The 16,123-nt window shown below is 43.3% G+C and overlaps 2 protein-coding genes across 4 annotated transcripts in view; one reads left to right on the forward strand and one right to left on the reverse strand.

Moving 5' to 3' along the window:
• TLR2 (toll like receptor 2) overlaps positions 1-7,516 on the forward strand; it is a 58,034-nt gene extending 50,518 nt beyond the window's left edge. For 2 of the 3 annotated variants that reach the window (XR_013995171.1, XR_013995172.1), the window contains exon 4: positions 1,322-7,516. The gene's annotated coding sequence lies outside the window, so the exon portion shown is untranslated. The remainder of the gene's footprint in view (positions 1-1,321) is intronic. The other variant, XR_013995170.1, reaches the window with a different exon arrangement.
• Positions 6,654-15,042, reverse strand: SFRP2 (secreted frizzled related protein 2). The gene is made up of 3 exons (XM_081077162.1): positions 14,180-15,042; positions 11,703-11,783; positions 6,654-7,830 (listed from the first exon to the last, which is right to left on the reverse strand). The coding sequence occupies exons 1-3, from the start codon at positions 14,676-14,678 to the stop codon at positions 7,526-7,528; spliced, it is 885 nt and encodes a 294-aa protein (XP_080933288.1). The 5' UTR covers positions 14,679-15,042; the 3' UTR covers positions 6,654-7,525.
• Between the last annotated feature and the right edge of the window lie 1,081 nt (positions 15,043-16,123).

Genomic DNA, 16,123 nt, shown 5'->3' on the forward strand with positions numbered 1-16,123 from the left:
AATTTGGACTAGAGAAGGCAGCAGCCATCAGACAACAGCAATGATGGGGCTTCCGGCTCCCTATAGAGAGATGACACATTCTGGCTCTTTGTGGGTTATCCTTCAGGTTTTAGGACTGAGCCTCTTCCGAGGGCATGCTTTTCAGTTCTGTTGAACAACTCATCTTGAAAAAGAACTGCTTTAAAAAACCAACTATACTTCCAAGTCTAGAAGTTTAGCTAGGGTCATTCTAATTTATTGAGTGCAGGGGCCGTCTTAGCAGGAGGGAAAAATACATTTAAATCCTCCATGGGGCTCCTTCCCCTCTCTCCTCCTTGTTTTCCTTTCCTGTGCTTTTTCTAAAAAGTCTCATCTTTACTACCATGTTTCCCCAAAAATAAGACCTAGCCAGACAATCAGGTCTAATCTGTCTTTTGGAGCAAAAATTAATATAAGACCCGGTCTTATTTTACTATAAAATAAGACCGGGTCTTTATAATATAATATAATATAATATAATATAATATAATATAATATAATATAATATAATACCAGGTATAATATAATATAATACTAGGTCTTAGGTAACATAAGACCGGGTCTTATATTAATTTTTGCTCCAAACGACGTATTAGAGCTGATTGTCTGGCTAATTTTATAAGACCTAAAATAAGACCTAATAAGGTCATTCTAAGACCTTATTCTAAGGCTAATTTTATAAGGCCTAAAATAAGACCTAATAAGGTCATTCTAAGACCTTATTCTAATGGCTAATTTTATAAGACCTAAAATAAGACCTAATAAGGTCATTCTAAGACCTAAAATAAGGTCTTATTTTAGGGGAAAAACAGTAAGTTTTTCAGCTAGACAGCTGTCCCAGGCAAGCCAATCTTTACTGTCCTAACTATGAAGAAAATTAGTATTTATCAAATGCCTCCAGCGCCAGGCACCGGACTAAGTACTTTCTGTGTCTGATATCACTGAATCCTTAAGATGACCACTGTGACAGTATCATTATCCACATTTTACACATGAAGACAGATCTAAGACATTTAAGAAGAGGTTAATTGTTTTATCTAAGAATGCATAGCAGCAACCACTGTTCTGCCAGCTCCCTTAGCACCGGGTTGTATGGGAGGCCCACTGCTTCACTGGGGGTACCCTGAGGAACCCCGTCCTACTGTGGAAGTTGTATTTGTCGTTTCTAGTTAAGACCAAGGACTTGCCACCATCATTGTTACACCCCAGGTTAATTGCGAAGATCCCTTAGCACCTCTGTTCCACAAACGTCACTTTTTTTTGAAAGAAAAATACTAACATTTCTATTTTCTCTTGACTTTAGATATTTGTCCTCTCTGGGGGCTTGAAACAAGATCCATTGTAGAAGCAACAACAAGAGGACACGGTTATTTTATCATGGAATCCACAGCCTGCTAGTGTGCACTTCTGGACTTACCCATGGTAATAGCCAAAGCTTTTTATAATTCCTGCTAATGCCAGGTACTTTACATATATTTAATCCTCAAAACCACCCAATGAATTAGCTGTGCGATTATTCTCATTTACAATTAAGGATAAATAAGGCCTTCCCCATGCTTAGGAGACCCACTCCTTTCTTCATTTTAATCTGGGAAAGTCCCACCCTTCATGCAAGGACCACCCTATTCTCTCACTAGGTTTTCCCAGATCCCTGGTGGAAATACATCTTTCTCAATCTTTTGCTCCCACAGCTTTTTGCATTTGAGTCTATTCAGACTGTTTTGTGTTCAAGGTGCTGGTACATATGTTTCTGTCAGCCACCAACTGCAAACACTCAGAGAGCAGAGACTCTGTTCTAATCACTATTCCACCACTGCATTGAACACAATGCCTGGCCTGGAGCTAAATTTTGTTGGTGGTATGGTTACATTTCCAGATCATGGGGTTTTTGCCCCAAGTCTCCATAAGGCCCCCAAGCCTTATGGAGCGAGAGTGAGGACACGTGGTTTCCTTTAGCCCATGGCCTGTAGAGGTTTCTCAAGGAAGGAGAGGGGACCATTGTGGGTGCACACTTTCCCGTTCTACTGATTACAGGACTATTAAGAACTCTGCACATCCAAACGAACTTAAAATAGAGGCCTACATTGTGTCCTTGATGTTTTCTCCATGCAGTTCAGAATGTGCAGATACTACTTCTTGTTTTCTCATGTGGCATTATTAGTCAGGACAGGGACGTATTTTTGCCATCAATTAGAGATGCAGCCCAGAGAAGGAAAACAATGTAAAGGGTGAGGCCTGCATCTGTTTCATTCTACCTGTTATCTTATCCTTGTATCAAGTGAATGTAAATTTTGGTGTTGAGCCACATAATTCTAAAAATATGTGGCTTGCATGAGTGCTGGAGATATGGTTCCTTTTTTAATTTATTCTATAAATGCAGTAATCCTAGTACATCATATAGTAAGAATGGTGTACACATGGAAATAAAACACACATTTACATTATTTTAGATGATCCGACAAATGGAATATCGGCATTTTGGGTTATTGTTGGTTTTACCTTTTCTTGGGGAAGAAAAGGTAAAGTTTATTGGGGTGACAATTGTTAGTTAAGTTACATAGATTTCAGGTGACAATTCTGTATTACATCATCTATAAATCCCATTGTGGAATTTTAATTTTTCTAAGTCACTAAATGGTTATAAGCAAAAATTTTGTGTCGGGAATGTTGAATTATGACTATTTAAAAAATGTAATATCTTGGCATACAATTACTTATGTATGTTTAATTTTTATAATAAACACATTTTGCTGGGTCTCCAAAGAAGGAAAGTTTTAGAAGCCATCCTGGATACAATAGGTAGTGGGTAATTTAGGGAATAGTTAGGCACTACTTGTTTAAGATTTTCCTGCAGATCTTGCAGATATCTGTCAAAGTGGCCATAGTTTTGGAGACAATTTTAAAGGAAGTTTTATCCTGTTACAAATGTGGAGAAGAGCATGTGTGGTCTCAGTGTATGGCAGGGCTTGAGTCAGGGGCCTCCCTCTATTACTGGCTTTCTAGAGTTTTTTGGAAAGGTTTCTCTATTCCCCCCTTCCCCCGTAGTTGCTATTGCGTCCATGTTCTAAGTATATATATTTAAGGAATTATTAATAAAGAAATGAAAAATCTCCTAGTAAGACGTCATCTGGGTGAAGAATCACCAAAGAAGAGATCAGAGCTGGTAACCTGAGCATGAAAAACTTGATTATTTGCTAGACTTAGGGGTAGATTAATTATCTTGGCTTTCCAAATGGCCTGACAAATGGAAAGGACACCAGCCAATGAAGTATAACTACCAATAAAGGTTATTTATAAAAGGAAGATAAGGCTGTGGAAGGTGAAGTTGAATTTGGTTTAATGCATGTTGATTTTGAGGCATTCTAGGTCATGTGGGCAGAGATGTCCACAGTTAGAGACTAACCAAAGCTCAAGAGAAGAGTTAGGGACCGTGACAGTGACTTGGTGTTTGACACTGTTGAACTCTCTAGGAGTGAAGACCGTTGTCCTGAAAGCCTGCACTGTGAGAAAAGAAGGAGGTACAGGTATTTGGTGGATAGGATGTATACAACAGGATTTAGAATCAACCAAATTTGGCTACAAGTCTGGGTTATAACACGAGTTATAACAGCGAGTTATAACTCGTGTGACCTTAAGCCTTGGGATATCTGACTGTTTTTTCAAATAACAGACTTGAGATATAATTCACATACCATACAATTCACCTTTTTAAAGTGTACGAGTCAGTGGTTTTTTAGTGTATTTACAAAACGATGCAACCGTTACCACAATTTAATTCCAGAACAATTTCTTCAAAAAGAAAACCCATATTCATTAGTACTCACTCCCCTGTTTCTCCTTTCTCTGTCATCCCCTCAGTAACCAGTAATCTACTTTCTGTCTACATAGATTTTCTGAATGTTTCATATAAATGAAATCATACAATATGTGGCCTTTGTGTCTGGCTTCTTTCACATAGCATAATGTTTTCAAGGTTCACCCATGTTGTAGCATTTATCAGTACTTCATTTCTTTTTATGGCCAAATAAAATTTCACTCTGTAGTTATACCACATTTTGTCGATCTACTGATCAGTTGGTGCACTTTTGGGTTGTTTCTCCTTTTTGGCTGTTCTGAATAATACTGCTATGCAAATCCACATACACATGTTTTTGTGGCTGTATGTTCTCAATTCTCTTGAGTATATATCCAGTAGTTCAACTGCTTGGTCATATGGTAACTCTATGTGTAAGATTTTGAGGAACTGCCAAACTGTTTTTCAAATTGGCTGTATCATTTTACAATCCCATCAGCAGTGTATGAGGGTTCTGATTTCTCCACATCCTCACTAATAGGTGTCATTACTTGATTTTTTTTTTGTTGTTCTAGCCATTCTAATGGGTATGAAGTGGTGTCTCATTGTGATTTTGGTTTGTATTTTCCTAATGAATAATAATGTCAAACATATTTTCATGTGATTATTGGCCATTTATGTATCTCCTTTGGAGAAATGTCTGGATTCTTTACCCATTTTAAAATTGGGTCATTAGTTTTTTTACTGTTAAGAGTTCTCTATATATTCTGTATACAGGACCTTCATTAGATATATGATTTGCAAATATTGTCTTCCATTCTATGAGTTGTCTTTTAATTTTTTTGATGGTGTGGCTTGAAGCACAGATGTTTAAATTTATCAATTTTTTTCTTTTGTATGGGTGCTTCTGGTGTCATATCTAAGAAATCTTTGTTTAATCCCAGGTTGTGGAGATGTACTCCTATGTTTTCTTCTAAGAGTTTCATAGTTTTAGTTCTTACATTTAGAGGTTTGATCCACTTTGAGTTAATTTTTGTATATAGAGTAAAGTAGAGGTCCAACTGCAGTCTTATGCATATGAATATCCAATTGTCCTGGCACTATTTGTTGAAAAGACTATTCTTTTCCCCATTGAGTTATTTTCTTGGCACCCTTGTCAAAAATCAACTGAGCTCAAGCATGTCTCATTGGCTTATAGCCTCATCGCATACTGGACTGGAAAGTCCATAGGGAGGCACATATGGCAGGAGGCAGACATTGGAGTGATGCCTGAGTGGCAAACTCCCCAGGATGTCACTGAAGGAGGCCATGTCTGGCTTTAACTTGCTCTCAGAGCTGAAAGTTTTGTATCCCATTATATGGGCAAGTCGCTTTTGGCTTGACTGGAAAGAGAGAATTCAGATGGGCCAGTTTCTTCCAAATTGTTTCTTTCCATTAGTTTCTGATGAATTGTACTTATTTCCCCCTTCTAATCTCTAAATCTTTGTTTTACTATTTCGTCTTTTACCTTCTCTCTCTCTCTCTCTCTTTCTCTCTCTCTCTCTCTCTCTCTCTCTCTCTCTCTCTCTCTCTCTCTCTCTCTTATTTTTGTCTTTTCTAGGGTCCCTAGTTTTCTGTTCTAAATGTTTAAAGGAGAGTAGACCTCCTCGATCCATGAGTGTCACCCTTCTAGTCTAGTCCAGGGTACCTTGTAGGAAGAGGGTGGTGTCTTGAGTTTGTCGATTCAGATGAGAAGCAGAGTCAAGTGGCAACCCATAAGAAAATGAAAGTGACTGCCCAAATCGTGCAGCCCAGGAGGTAGGCTATATTGACTTTTGGTGTCAGAAGAACTTGAAGTGTTTAGAGAGGTCATGGATGAGTGTTCAGGAAACTTTTAAAGAAATCAATAAAATGCTATCAGATAAAGGTTTCACATGAAAGCCACTAAAAATTTCAGATTTGCTGGAGACCCTCTATTGCTCTTTCACATTACCTGTACTTATACTTCATATAACTTACCAATTATAAATCTATAATTGTAACTGCAGTTATTTTCTTTCACTTCCTCAAGAAAGTCCATAAGAACAAGGACTAATTCATGTATTGCCAGTACTTAACAACAAGGCCAGGCATATAGCAGATACCCAATAAGTATTTCTTCAATAGATGAGTGTCACCATGTTTCTATAATCCATTCCTAGGTTGAATAGAAGATAGACTTTGTCATTTGAAAGGCCTGAGTTTCAGTTCTCCTTCTTATGAGCAATGTTGCCTAACCCCTCTGAGCCTGTTTCCTCATGTGTTTAGTAGAATTTCTCTGGAGGCTTCCAGATAATAAAGTGTTTGGATGGACATTTTATGGATGGATATCCCCTTCTCCTCTTAAATGTTGATGTTTCATCATCCCCTCCCTACCCCCTGCCTTCCAGTGGATACTCTTCAAATCATGACTTTTTACCTGAGGGTTAGAGTTTAAGGGGAGAAAAAAACTAACACTTTCGCAGTGGTTAGTTCTTTTTCATTATGAAAATCTCTGGAAATGTAGAGTGGAGAGCTCGTGAACCTTAGGTTTAGAGTAGTGGTGCCATATAGTTGCAACCAATCTGCTGAGAAGGGACAAAAGCAGCAAAATCCTTTGCAGAATCTGCAAATCTCTGCCTCCCTGCAGGGTCTGCAACATAAAAATCTGTGAGATAGAGAAGGCACAAAGCAGGAGCTGGGTGGGGTAGGGGGCAGATACTTTGAGTCACTTAAGAAAGATACTTCACACTGGGAAGGGGGGGGCCTCAGGAAAAAGGAGGTGACCACTCTTATACAGGTCCCTTCCCAATTCCTTCTACGAAGAGAAGACAGAAGACAAAGAGTAGGTAAAACAGGATGTAAAGTTTATATACAAGAATATAATGTTTATCTGAAATATTTACAGTGTTGGTTAAAGCAATATTTTTACAACTTTTTAAGGTCAACTACTATGTATATTACAGGTAAGCTACAATGGTTTAATTTGCAAAATTAAGTAAAAAAATGTTTTAAACAAAGCTTAAAGTATTCAGGTCAATTATAAAATTTGTCCGTTGTGCCCTTTACTCGAAGAAATCATGCTATGATGGTTAACGTGCTTTTATAAATGGAAGTACTCTACCTGGAAATGCAATACATGCTACAGTTATGTTCCCAACGAGGGTGTAAAATGATAAGTGAATTGTTATAAGACTTAGGCACCGAGTCTCAGGCTGGAGCTGAGAGATGGTGAGATAACAGCCAGCTTTATCTCAACCAGGTTTGTGACCCACAACAGTTTGGGCCACATACAAAAATGAAGCTATTTGTGGGTTATGGCAACCTCAGCGGCAAGTGAAAAATCACGTGACCCAAACCAAAGAGGAAAAATAATCAGACCCAAGTCACAGTTGCACCTATTCAAAACTAGCTTTAAAGTGAGCTATTTTAAAACTTCATAAAAATATGCATGATTTTATTCATTTGAATATTTCTACAAGGTTTGGGGTTTTTTTCCTTTATGTGAAAACAGCTATCCATTCCTGAGGCCTCCTAAGGCCTTATATCTCAGGAAAGGCTGGGGGTGCAAATGTGCAAAAGGCAGGGGGGACACTGCTCCAGGCTGGGGCTGGAGCTGAAGGGACTGTGCTTGGGATACGAGAGCTGAGGCCTCGGAGCGGAAATGGTCAGCTGAGCCCTGGAGCTGGCCTGTCGGGAGCAATCTGGGCTCCTGAACTAGCACTGCAGCTTGCGAATGCTGCGGGAGATGCGCTTGAACTCTCTCTGCCCCTTCTGCCACCGCTTCACCGAGGTGATCACCAGCTCCCCGCCCAGTTTCTGTCCCATGACCAGGTAGGGCGCGTTGATGTCATTCATCTCCTCGCAGGTGCACTGCAAGCTGTCTTTGAGCCACAGCACCGACTTCTTCAGGTCCCTTTCCGATACACCATTCAGCTTGTAAATGGTCTTGCTCTTGGTCTCCAGGATGATTTTGGTATCTCTGTTGATGTAGGTTATCTCCTTCACTTTTATTTTCAGTGCTACCAAGATAAAAGGAGACGGAGTCACACCAGTGCTAATGAGGGGACGCAGTATGGATGGGGAGCCTCCCTCACCCCATTCCACTGCCTATTGGTGTGACCTGGCTTGCGGGGAAGGAAGAAGGGCTTCCTAGAGGTAGACTGTGAGGGGCTGCGCTGGGGGGTTAGGAGCTGCGGACAGCAGGTGGCTCCGTTTCTAAAGCTTCAAAGGTTTTGCTAGGAAACTCCCTTTGCAGGACTCAACTCTCCTTGCCCTCCTTGTGTTTGTGTGTAGATTGCATGTGGTTTGTGCTCTCAACAAATGACTTCCCCTATTGGAAACGTCAGCATGAAAAGAAATGCCTGATTCTTCGGTGAAACGTGATCCTTCTGTGGCCATAAGCTTTAAACTCAATTTATTACGTCAGAGAGGTTTTTGGACAAACCTGTAAGGAAATTATATCACACAATCATTGTTTTCTAAAGAACAGACTACAGGGAAGGAGAATTGATCTTACAGCTGCATTTGATTTGGTAAAGCAACTAGGAGAAAAATATCCAAGGCTCTTTTTAAGAGCACATGTGTAGCTGTAAAAGTGTTTTTCTGAAGACCTCATCCTCAGATGCTATCATTTGCCTGTCCAAGGCCAGGGCGTTTACAGATCATATATGTACTGTTTCCAAAATGGATATTAGACTCATTAGAATGCTAAGACCAAAAGTAAGTGGTTTACATAAAAGACACATTTTATAGTCATAAACAGTATGCTTTGGGAAAGAAAACCCTACAAACACACATGCTGGAATTACATTTCAAGAATCCATGAAGGCAGGGCAAGTACAGAATTTTAAGATTGGAAGAAATCATCCAGTTAAAATCTCTTGTTGGTACATGAAGAATCTGAAATCCAGAGACGTGTAGTGACTTACACGAGGTCACTCAGTTAGGTGGTGTCCCAGCTGAGTCTAGTTCTCAGAACGCTGGTTCCCCCCCACCTCCCGTCTCCTATAACGTCATTGTAGTCTCGGAAGGCAACTTCCAATTTCTTGTCCCGGTTGGAGCATTAACTCGCCTACCTGTGACGTGTCCTAAGACCCTTGGTGCCTTTGGCAATTGTTCTGTTTAGATGATGTGCAAGTTAACTCCCTGACTTTGACGGAGTTTAATGCATTTTGTAAATTAATAACAGAGGAAGAGTTTTGTGTGTGTGGATAAGTGCTTTGGGGGTTTCTTTCTTTCTTTCTTAGAAAGAGAATTTGACTTAAGCATGGCTTTTCGAGTCAACTGGGAAATGACCAAAGCTCAACCAGGTAAATCAAGGACACTGTGACTTAGCCCACCCATGTTCTATCTGAACCACAGGACTGAGCTCTCAGGGTTTATGAATCTTAAATCCTGGAACAACTCACATGGAAATGTCACATGTTCCTGTGGCCTCTGGCTAAAGAGTGGGGACAATATGACAGAAGTGATTATACATTGCGTGGCAGCCCTATCTATAGCACAGACAGGGCATGTGTGAGATCTCACCTAGTCCAATTAAATATTCTTGAACTCCAAACATCAGAAGAATCATCACTTTTAACCAGAGGAAAGGGTTTATTAGTCATATTTCTCTAGCTTTAAAATAACCAACTTCGCAAGTTTACCATGGGAAAACATCAGGCATTAACTCCCTGGATTTTCAGCTGAGACCGAGCATAGGGAATCAGAACCTCAGAGTAACTTTTCTTGCCCTGAAGATGTGAATGGGGAGGCAGGGTGTAGGTAGGAAGCAGTGGGGACACTATGCGATCCAGCAATAGGTTGTATACACTTTGGGCCTTCCTATCTTTACCGGTACTTTTGCCCCTGAAATAAAGAGTGCCGTGGGGGAAGAGTGTGATGTTAAATAAATCCAATTTCTATCCTTGTTCTTTTTACCCTTCTGTTACTCCCCCAAAGTACAGAGGCAACGTGGATTACTGCTTATAAACCAGGAGTATATGATGTACTTCCTATAATTCAGTTCATTATTCTTTTTGCGACAAAATGAACGTGGGGAAATAGAAAACAATACTTGTACGGAATCTGCATGTGTGATACTTTAAGTGTAATGACTTCCATGTTGTTTGGAAAGGCTTTCTCCTCTAAAGACAGATTAGCACACACCCATTTTTCGAGGGCCCAAGTGTTATAGAGCATTCTCAGGAAGGAGGTCTTCTGTAAGATAAACCACAATGCACGCAATGAATGCATGCGAGGGCGCACACATGTATGTGTGTGTGTTCCCTAAATGAACTGTTTTGGAGCCTTGGGATAGAAACAGGTTTTTCATGGAAGTCAGGAGAGATCTCTATTAGATCTAGTACAAAGGACATAAGCTGTCAGAAGAAAATGACATTTTATGTAAATTTTAATATAAATTTTATTCATTGTTTTCCTATCTTGCCCTTAATCAAATATTATAGCACGGAAGCTGTGGTTTGGTAAGGCCCTGGGGGTCTGGGATTGCTGACCAGCGTGCCCAGCCCTCAGCTACTCTGAGACTTGTATGTATTTGAATATAGACATAGGAAACCCTCTCATCCCATTTGTGGCTCTTGCTGAGGGGAAGGAGTGATTAGGATTTAGGAGTTGTAGCCTTTCTTTTTCCCTTCTTTGTCAGTGTGAAGCTTTTCCGAAAGCTGTGGCTCTGGTTGTTCTGGTACCAGCTAAGGTTAAACCCAGAGCACTTCCTAGAAGAGACCTGGGGTTGTAAGGAGCAGTGATTGGATTGTTCCCAGAGTTTCAGGGACCCGACGAGGCCTGAGATTTCTGAGGGCATTCCTTAATAGTGGGAGCGGGAGTGACTTCTCTCGATCTCAAGGACTTTGTTGAGGATGTAGAAATATTAATCGAGGTCTGTTAGAGTCCACTATTGTTTGATAGAGCACGAACGGCACCTGTTTACCAGTAAGTTCAGCCTTCTGCCTGCATAAATGATTCTAAGGGGTACCAACCACTTCAACCCATCAAAAGGTGCCTGTTTTTGGAACGGAACAAAAGCCAGAATGCCTAAGGAGTCTGGGCAAAGTTCTCGGCTACTGTCAGCTGTGAATTTAGCATTGATCCCGTGTCTAGCTGGGCTCCTGCCCTCACCTCGGAGGCCTAAGGATAACAGCTATGGTGCTGATGGAGTCCTGTGGGGACAGTTTCTAACTCTCTTTCCTCTTAAATACTCTCTTGAGGGTGGTGACTTACACTCTATGGAACTTGGGTAACAGATCACACGCATTGTTTATTGTCCCCAAGCACCACGCCATCATGGTATCTTTCATGTATTTTGCCAAAGTAAATTTCTAAGCTTTATTTATTCTTTTTTAAATTTAAGGAACCCCCTTCAAGTGTTAACCAGTACCTTGGATATATTCACTAATAGTGTAACACTAACATGTCAAGTATTATGAATAAAGTAAGAATATTTCTGTTTGGCACTGGAGTAAATTTTCATTTGTGGCCAACTGAATGCTTTGAGTGTATTTTGCTGGGGCTAATATTTATGTTTCCATCACTGGTGCACATGTCAAGTGTCAGAAAGAGAACATGGCCCAGGATGAGGCTCGTTGGCAAGAAAAAGCCAAAGTGACATGGAAAACGTGCCATTGAAAAATTCATAATTAGAATAATTCTCATTATTTGATGCTTAACAAAACAACGAATCTCACCTAAAAAGACACAACTCAATACAAGATAGTTACATAGGGAGGAAACTAGGATACAGCAAGTTAAATAATTTTAGGCAAGATGAACGGTGATAGTATTTTACCCAACCTTTATCAAATAACATCTTAATTATTTGCACCTTTAAGTTTTAGTGGTAAATAAAACTTTTGAATGTGAAATCTTTTGTTGGTGGTGGTGTATTACTTACCAAAATCATTTTTACAAAGAGTTTCCATTATGTCGTTGTCATCCTCATTTTTATTTTTGCAGGCTTCACATACCTTTGGAGCTAGAAAGGTGAAAAATTAGTAAGTTTGCTAAAAAGGGGACAGCAGGTGGAGTTTGTAAATAACTCACAGGGGCCCACTCAGGCATGAGTAGCAATTGTCCTAGAAGACTCCAGCTCTGGAACTCCTTTATCCAAGAAGGATTAGTCATTCCTAAGAAGTCTCTCATGCCTGCCATTTTTTTTTGAGGGGCAAAAATGCCCATATATTGTGTTTAATCAATAGTCACTCCCAAAGAAAAAGGGTACTGAGGGCAGAGTGTGCACGTATAGCTACAGTTAACGGGGATGGGTTGTAGCTTTTTAGCTCTTCTTCTCCACCCCTGGACAAACTCAGTCTCTGAAAGAGTTGTTCATTCCCAAAGCCTCTCTGAGGAGGAAGCACCAGAAGGTTCTTGAGGATTTTGGAAAATGTAACCACAACGTACGGCTAAAAGGTTCTTTCTTGGCTGCAGGGCACGAGCACAGCCATGTCTGTGCTGGGCCCTTTAGCAGAGCTGTGCCTCAGGAGAGTCATTTGAAGATCTTTTAAAGTTTGGACAGGGAGAAGTGGCTAGTGGTGTAAAGGTCCCAGAGGGGTCCTTTCTCCCCTTGGAAACACACCCCAGTAAGTACAACAACCTGCTCTAACTGGTTGTGTCCGTATCACCAGGTGCTTCCTGCCAAATGCATCCTTGAGTCAAGCAGCATGTATTTCATTGTTATCTTTGTCCCCGGTGAAGGTTCTTCTTGCCCCTTTTTGTCCATTTCGAATTCTCAAACAAACAAAACAGAAAACAACCAGACACACACACACACACACACACACACACACACACACACACGCCTTTTCCTGAAGCTAATCAAAGTTGAAGTAAACCGTCTCTGGGGTCTGACCAAACGTAGGAGTGTGTGCACTTGTACAATAATCAGAGAAACTCCAAAGATTCTTCTAAAAGAGCTGGATTTCTTAGGAAAAGGAAAACATACTCCCTTTCTCCCATTTATAAATGTGTTGTCTGTCTTTAAAATTTAGGTGAAATTTGATTTTCATTAATACAAAATAGAATTTTCACAGGGAAAAAAACTTCATGAAGAGTTATTTATCAAGTTAGAAAAAACAGCAGAGCATAGTTTGAAGAACGTAAACTTTTATTTTGAAGGGAGAAAATGGCTTCTGGGAGAAAGGTAGTGTAATGTTGGTGCTGATAGTGGAAAGAAATAAAAACAAATGCAACACACATAAAACTGCCCTTAACTCCCCTCACTCAAACAAAATGAAACATTTCCAATTAGGAGCTCTAGGAATGTATATAAAATGTTACTAACCTGTATTGGTTGGTCTGTGGTGAATGTTGGACAAATGTTTGAAATATGCCAAACATTTGCAATAAATTAGAAATCTAACCAATAAGATGATTGCACATTCATGGTGCCTGCCAGGAAAGATTGCTAAGCAACTTTGCATTTTCTTTAACTAATGATGGCTGTAGGAAAACAATTAGAGATTGAAAGGGAGATGCTGCTGGAGTCCTGAAAGGGATTAGAAGCCCCCTTTCCATCCCAGGAGGACCTAAATCAGCTCAGACACATTGTATATGTTTTCCTTTCAGGAAGAATATCAAGAGCCCATGAGGTTTTCATTGCTTTGATGGTTTTTGCACAGGAACTACCCCTCTGTTTTCTGAAAACTTGGGAAACCCTCTTTTGCATGATTTTCTCCAGTTAATTAAAACCATCCCCAAGATAAAAGCTGAATTGTGATAGAAAATGTTCCCTGGAGATTCCCTTTATGCCCTCTTCCTTAGACACCTGGGCAGTTACAACAAATGCTCAATTTTCAACCCAGTCTGAGTCAGTCCTGCTTTTATTTCCCAAACTTACGTCCCCAAAGACCAAAAAGTGCCTTAGAAGACTACATGTTTTGTGGATTTTGGCTATCCTGTCTGTATGGGAATGTTCCAGTGCCTAGAATCCTGCCCAGCGGTAAGAACGTGCTGCATGAAGCTGAGCGAGGAGCCTCTGCCCAGATGCTCACCGTCAACTCCTCAAACGCGGCACCATTTCCAACGCTCTCAAAATTTCGGCCTCCCTTCTAGCATCTTTAAAAATAATTATGTATCTACTATAAGGAAAAGATGCCGTTCAGTTCTTCGTTTTCTTTCCTTTTCTTTTTCTTTCTTTTTTTTTTTAACTGTCCCTAAGAAAGAGCAACTGGTATAACTCGGGAAGGGAATTAGGGGCTTGGGTGTGTTGTGGGGAGGTTGTCTCAAATTTGTCACAATGACACACCAGGGCAAGGAGAGCGTCTGCCCCCCGCGCGGGTACGCGTCTGGACGCGGGGCGGGGGGCTTGGGATTCCTCCCTCACCCAAAGCCTTAGCGGAGCTGGGAGGAGGGGAAACAGGGAGTAGGGCTTACCTTCCTCGGTGGCCGGCAGGAGGTGGTCGCTGCTAGCAAGGGGGATGCAAAGGTCGTTGTCCTGGGGGAAACGGTCGCACTCGAGCATGTCGGGCCAGGGGAAGCCGAAGGCTGACATGACCGGAGCGCAGCGGTCCTTCACCTGCACGCAGAGCGAGTGGCAGGGCTGAATGGTTTCGTCCAGGTCATCGAGGCAGACCGGGGCGAAGAGCGAGCACAGGAACTTCTTGGTGTCCGGGTGGCACTGCTTCATGACCAGCGGGATCCAGGCGCCCGCCTGCTCCAGCACCTCCTTCATGGTCTCGTGGCCCAGCAGGTTGGGCAGCCGCATGTTCTGGTATTCGATGCCGTGGCATAGCTGCAGGTTGGCCGGGATGGGCTTGCAATTGCTGCGCTTGTAGGAGAAGTCGGGCTGGCCGAAGAAGAGCCCGCGCGCAGAGCCCAAGCAGCAGTGCGAGGCGAGGACCAGCAGCAGCAGCGAGCCGGGGCCCTGCGGCATCGTGGGCGCGCGACCCCCGGGGGGCGGAGGGAACGCAACCGGGGAAGCGCGAGGCGGCCGGGGCCCGAGCTTGTCCCGGGCTGGCTCGGGGGCCTGGAGGCGGGCGGCGGGACCGCCGAGAGGCCGGGCGCGGGCAGAACTGCGCGGCGCGGCGCTCTCCGCTCGGCTTCGTGCAGCAAGCCGGCGTGCAGCTCCGGGGGGGCGCCGACCCGGGGAAGTAGAGTGAACGGCTCTTGGGTCCCAGCCAGAGTTTTCTTGGCCTTTTTTATGCAAATCTGGAGGTGGGGGGAGCAAGGGAGGAGCCAGCGGAGAGTAATCTGAGGAGGGCTGGTCACTACTCTCTGGGTCTGGTTTTCCTTTGAGAATGCCCCTCACGCGCTCCCTGGAAGGAAACTTTGGCTGTCTCCCAAACCCCCCCTTCAGATGTTGCCGAGCGCGCGCTCTAGGATCGTTTTAAACAACAAACAAACAAATAGACGAGCCTGGCAGCTGCGTCCCAACAGTGAGCGCGCTGGGCGCGGGCTGCGGGAGATCGTGGGGTGCCGGGACGCGGTGGGCGGCCTCTCCGCCGGGTCCCAGCGGGAAGGCGCTCCGCCCCCCCCCCCCCCAAGGCCCTGGCCAGAGTTTCCTTGACCCCAGGCTGAAGTTCCTGCTCTGCCCCCGGGGCTGCGCGGCGGAACTGCATCCCTGGGCGCGAACCCGCAGACGTCGTGGTCTTTGTGCCCTCGGCTTGCGCCGGGACTTGCGGGTCCCAGGCCTCCTCCGTGAGCTTGGTTTCCTCTGGAATCTCCAGCTACAGTTACCAACCTGTCCTGTGCTGTACGGTGTGCTCCCCCTGCCCTTGTAAAAATCAGACTATCAGTAAGTCGTAGGCGCAAAACTTTGACATGGAAAAAAAACCCCCCAAAACATTGGGGATGTTATTTTGTTGGGGCGAAGCTAGGTTTTGCTGTTGCGGAAACACCTCTACAGAGCCTCGTCTGAATCACACACGACTGCCACCGTCTCCCCGTTTGAGAGACCCGTTCTTCCTTAAATGAATGGGATGACTCTTGGCGCGAAGGCGTCACCGGCCCTAACGCACAGTCCTCGCCGCGGGGCTCTCAGGAAAGCCCGACCAAGTGCCTCAGGCCACGGTTCGAAAGGACTAGGGCTGGGCTCAGGGGACTGGCAGAGCACGAGCCAGGTGGGCAGACGGGGAAGGGGTGGGGGTGGGCAGAGGAGGGAGCCCTGCCTAGAGATCAGCAAGCGCTAGTCGTGGCCTTGCCAGAGTCGGTTCTTTCGTCCTGCACATGCCGGTCGGCGCGGTGCTGGGCGCCGCGTGTGCAGAGGTGAGCAAACATGCAGGCTTCTGCCCCCGTGGTCTGGAGCTCTAGTGCCCCTGGGGACTGCAAACGGTAGGTTCTTAGCTGTAAACTGAGACTGGGGTGCTAGCAGAGGGAACG

This window comes from Rhinolophus hipposideros (assembly GCF_964194185.1).
Source record: "Rhinolophus hipposideros genome assembly, chromosome: 16".
Classification (NCBI taxonomy): Eukaryota; Metazoa; Chordata; class Mammalia; order Chiroptera; family Rhinolophidae; genus Rhinolophus; species Rhinolophus hipposideros.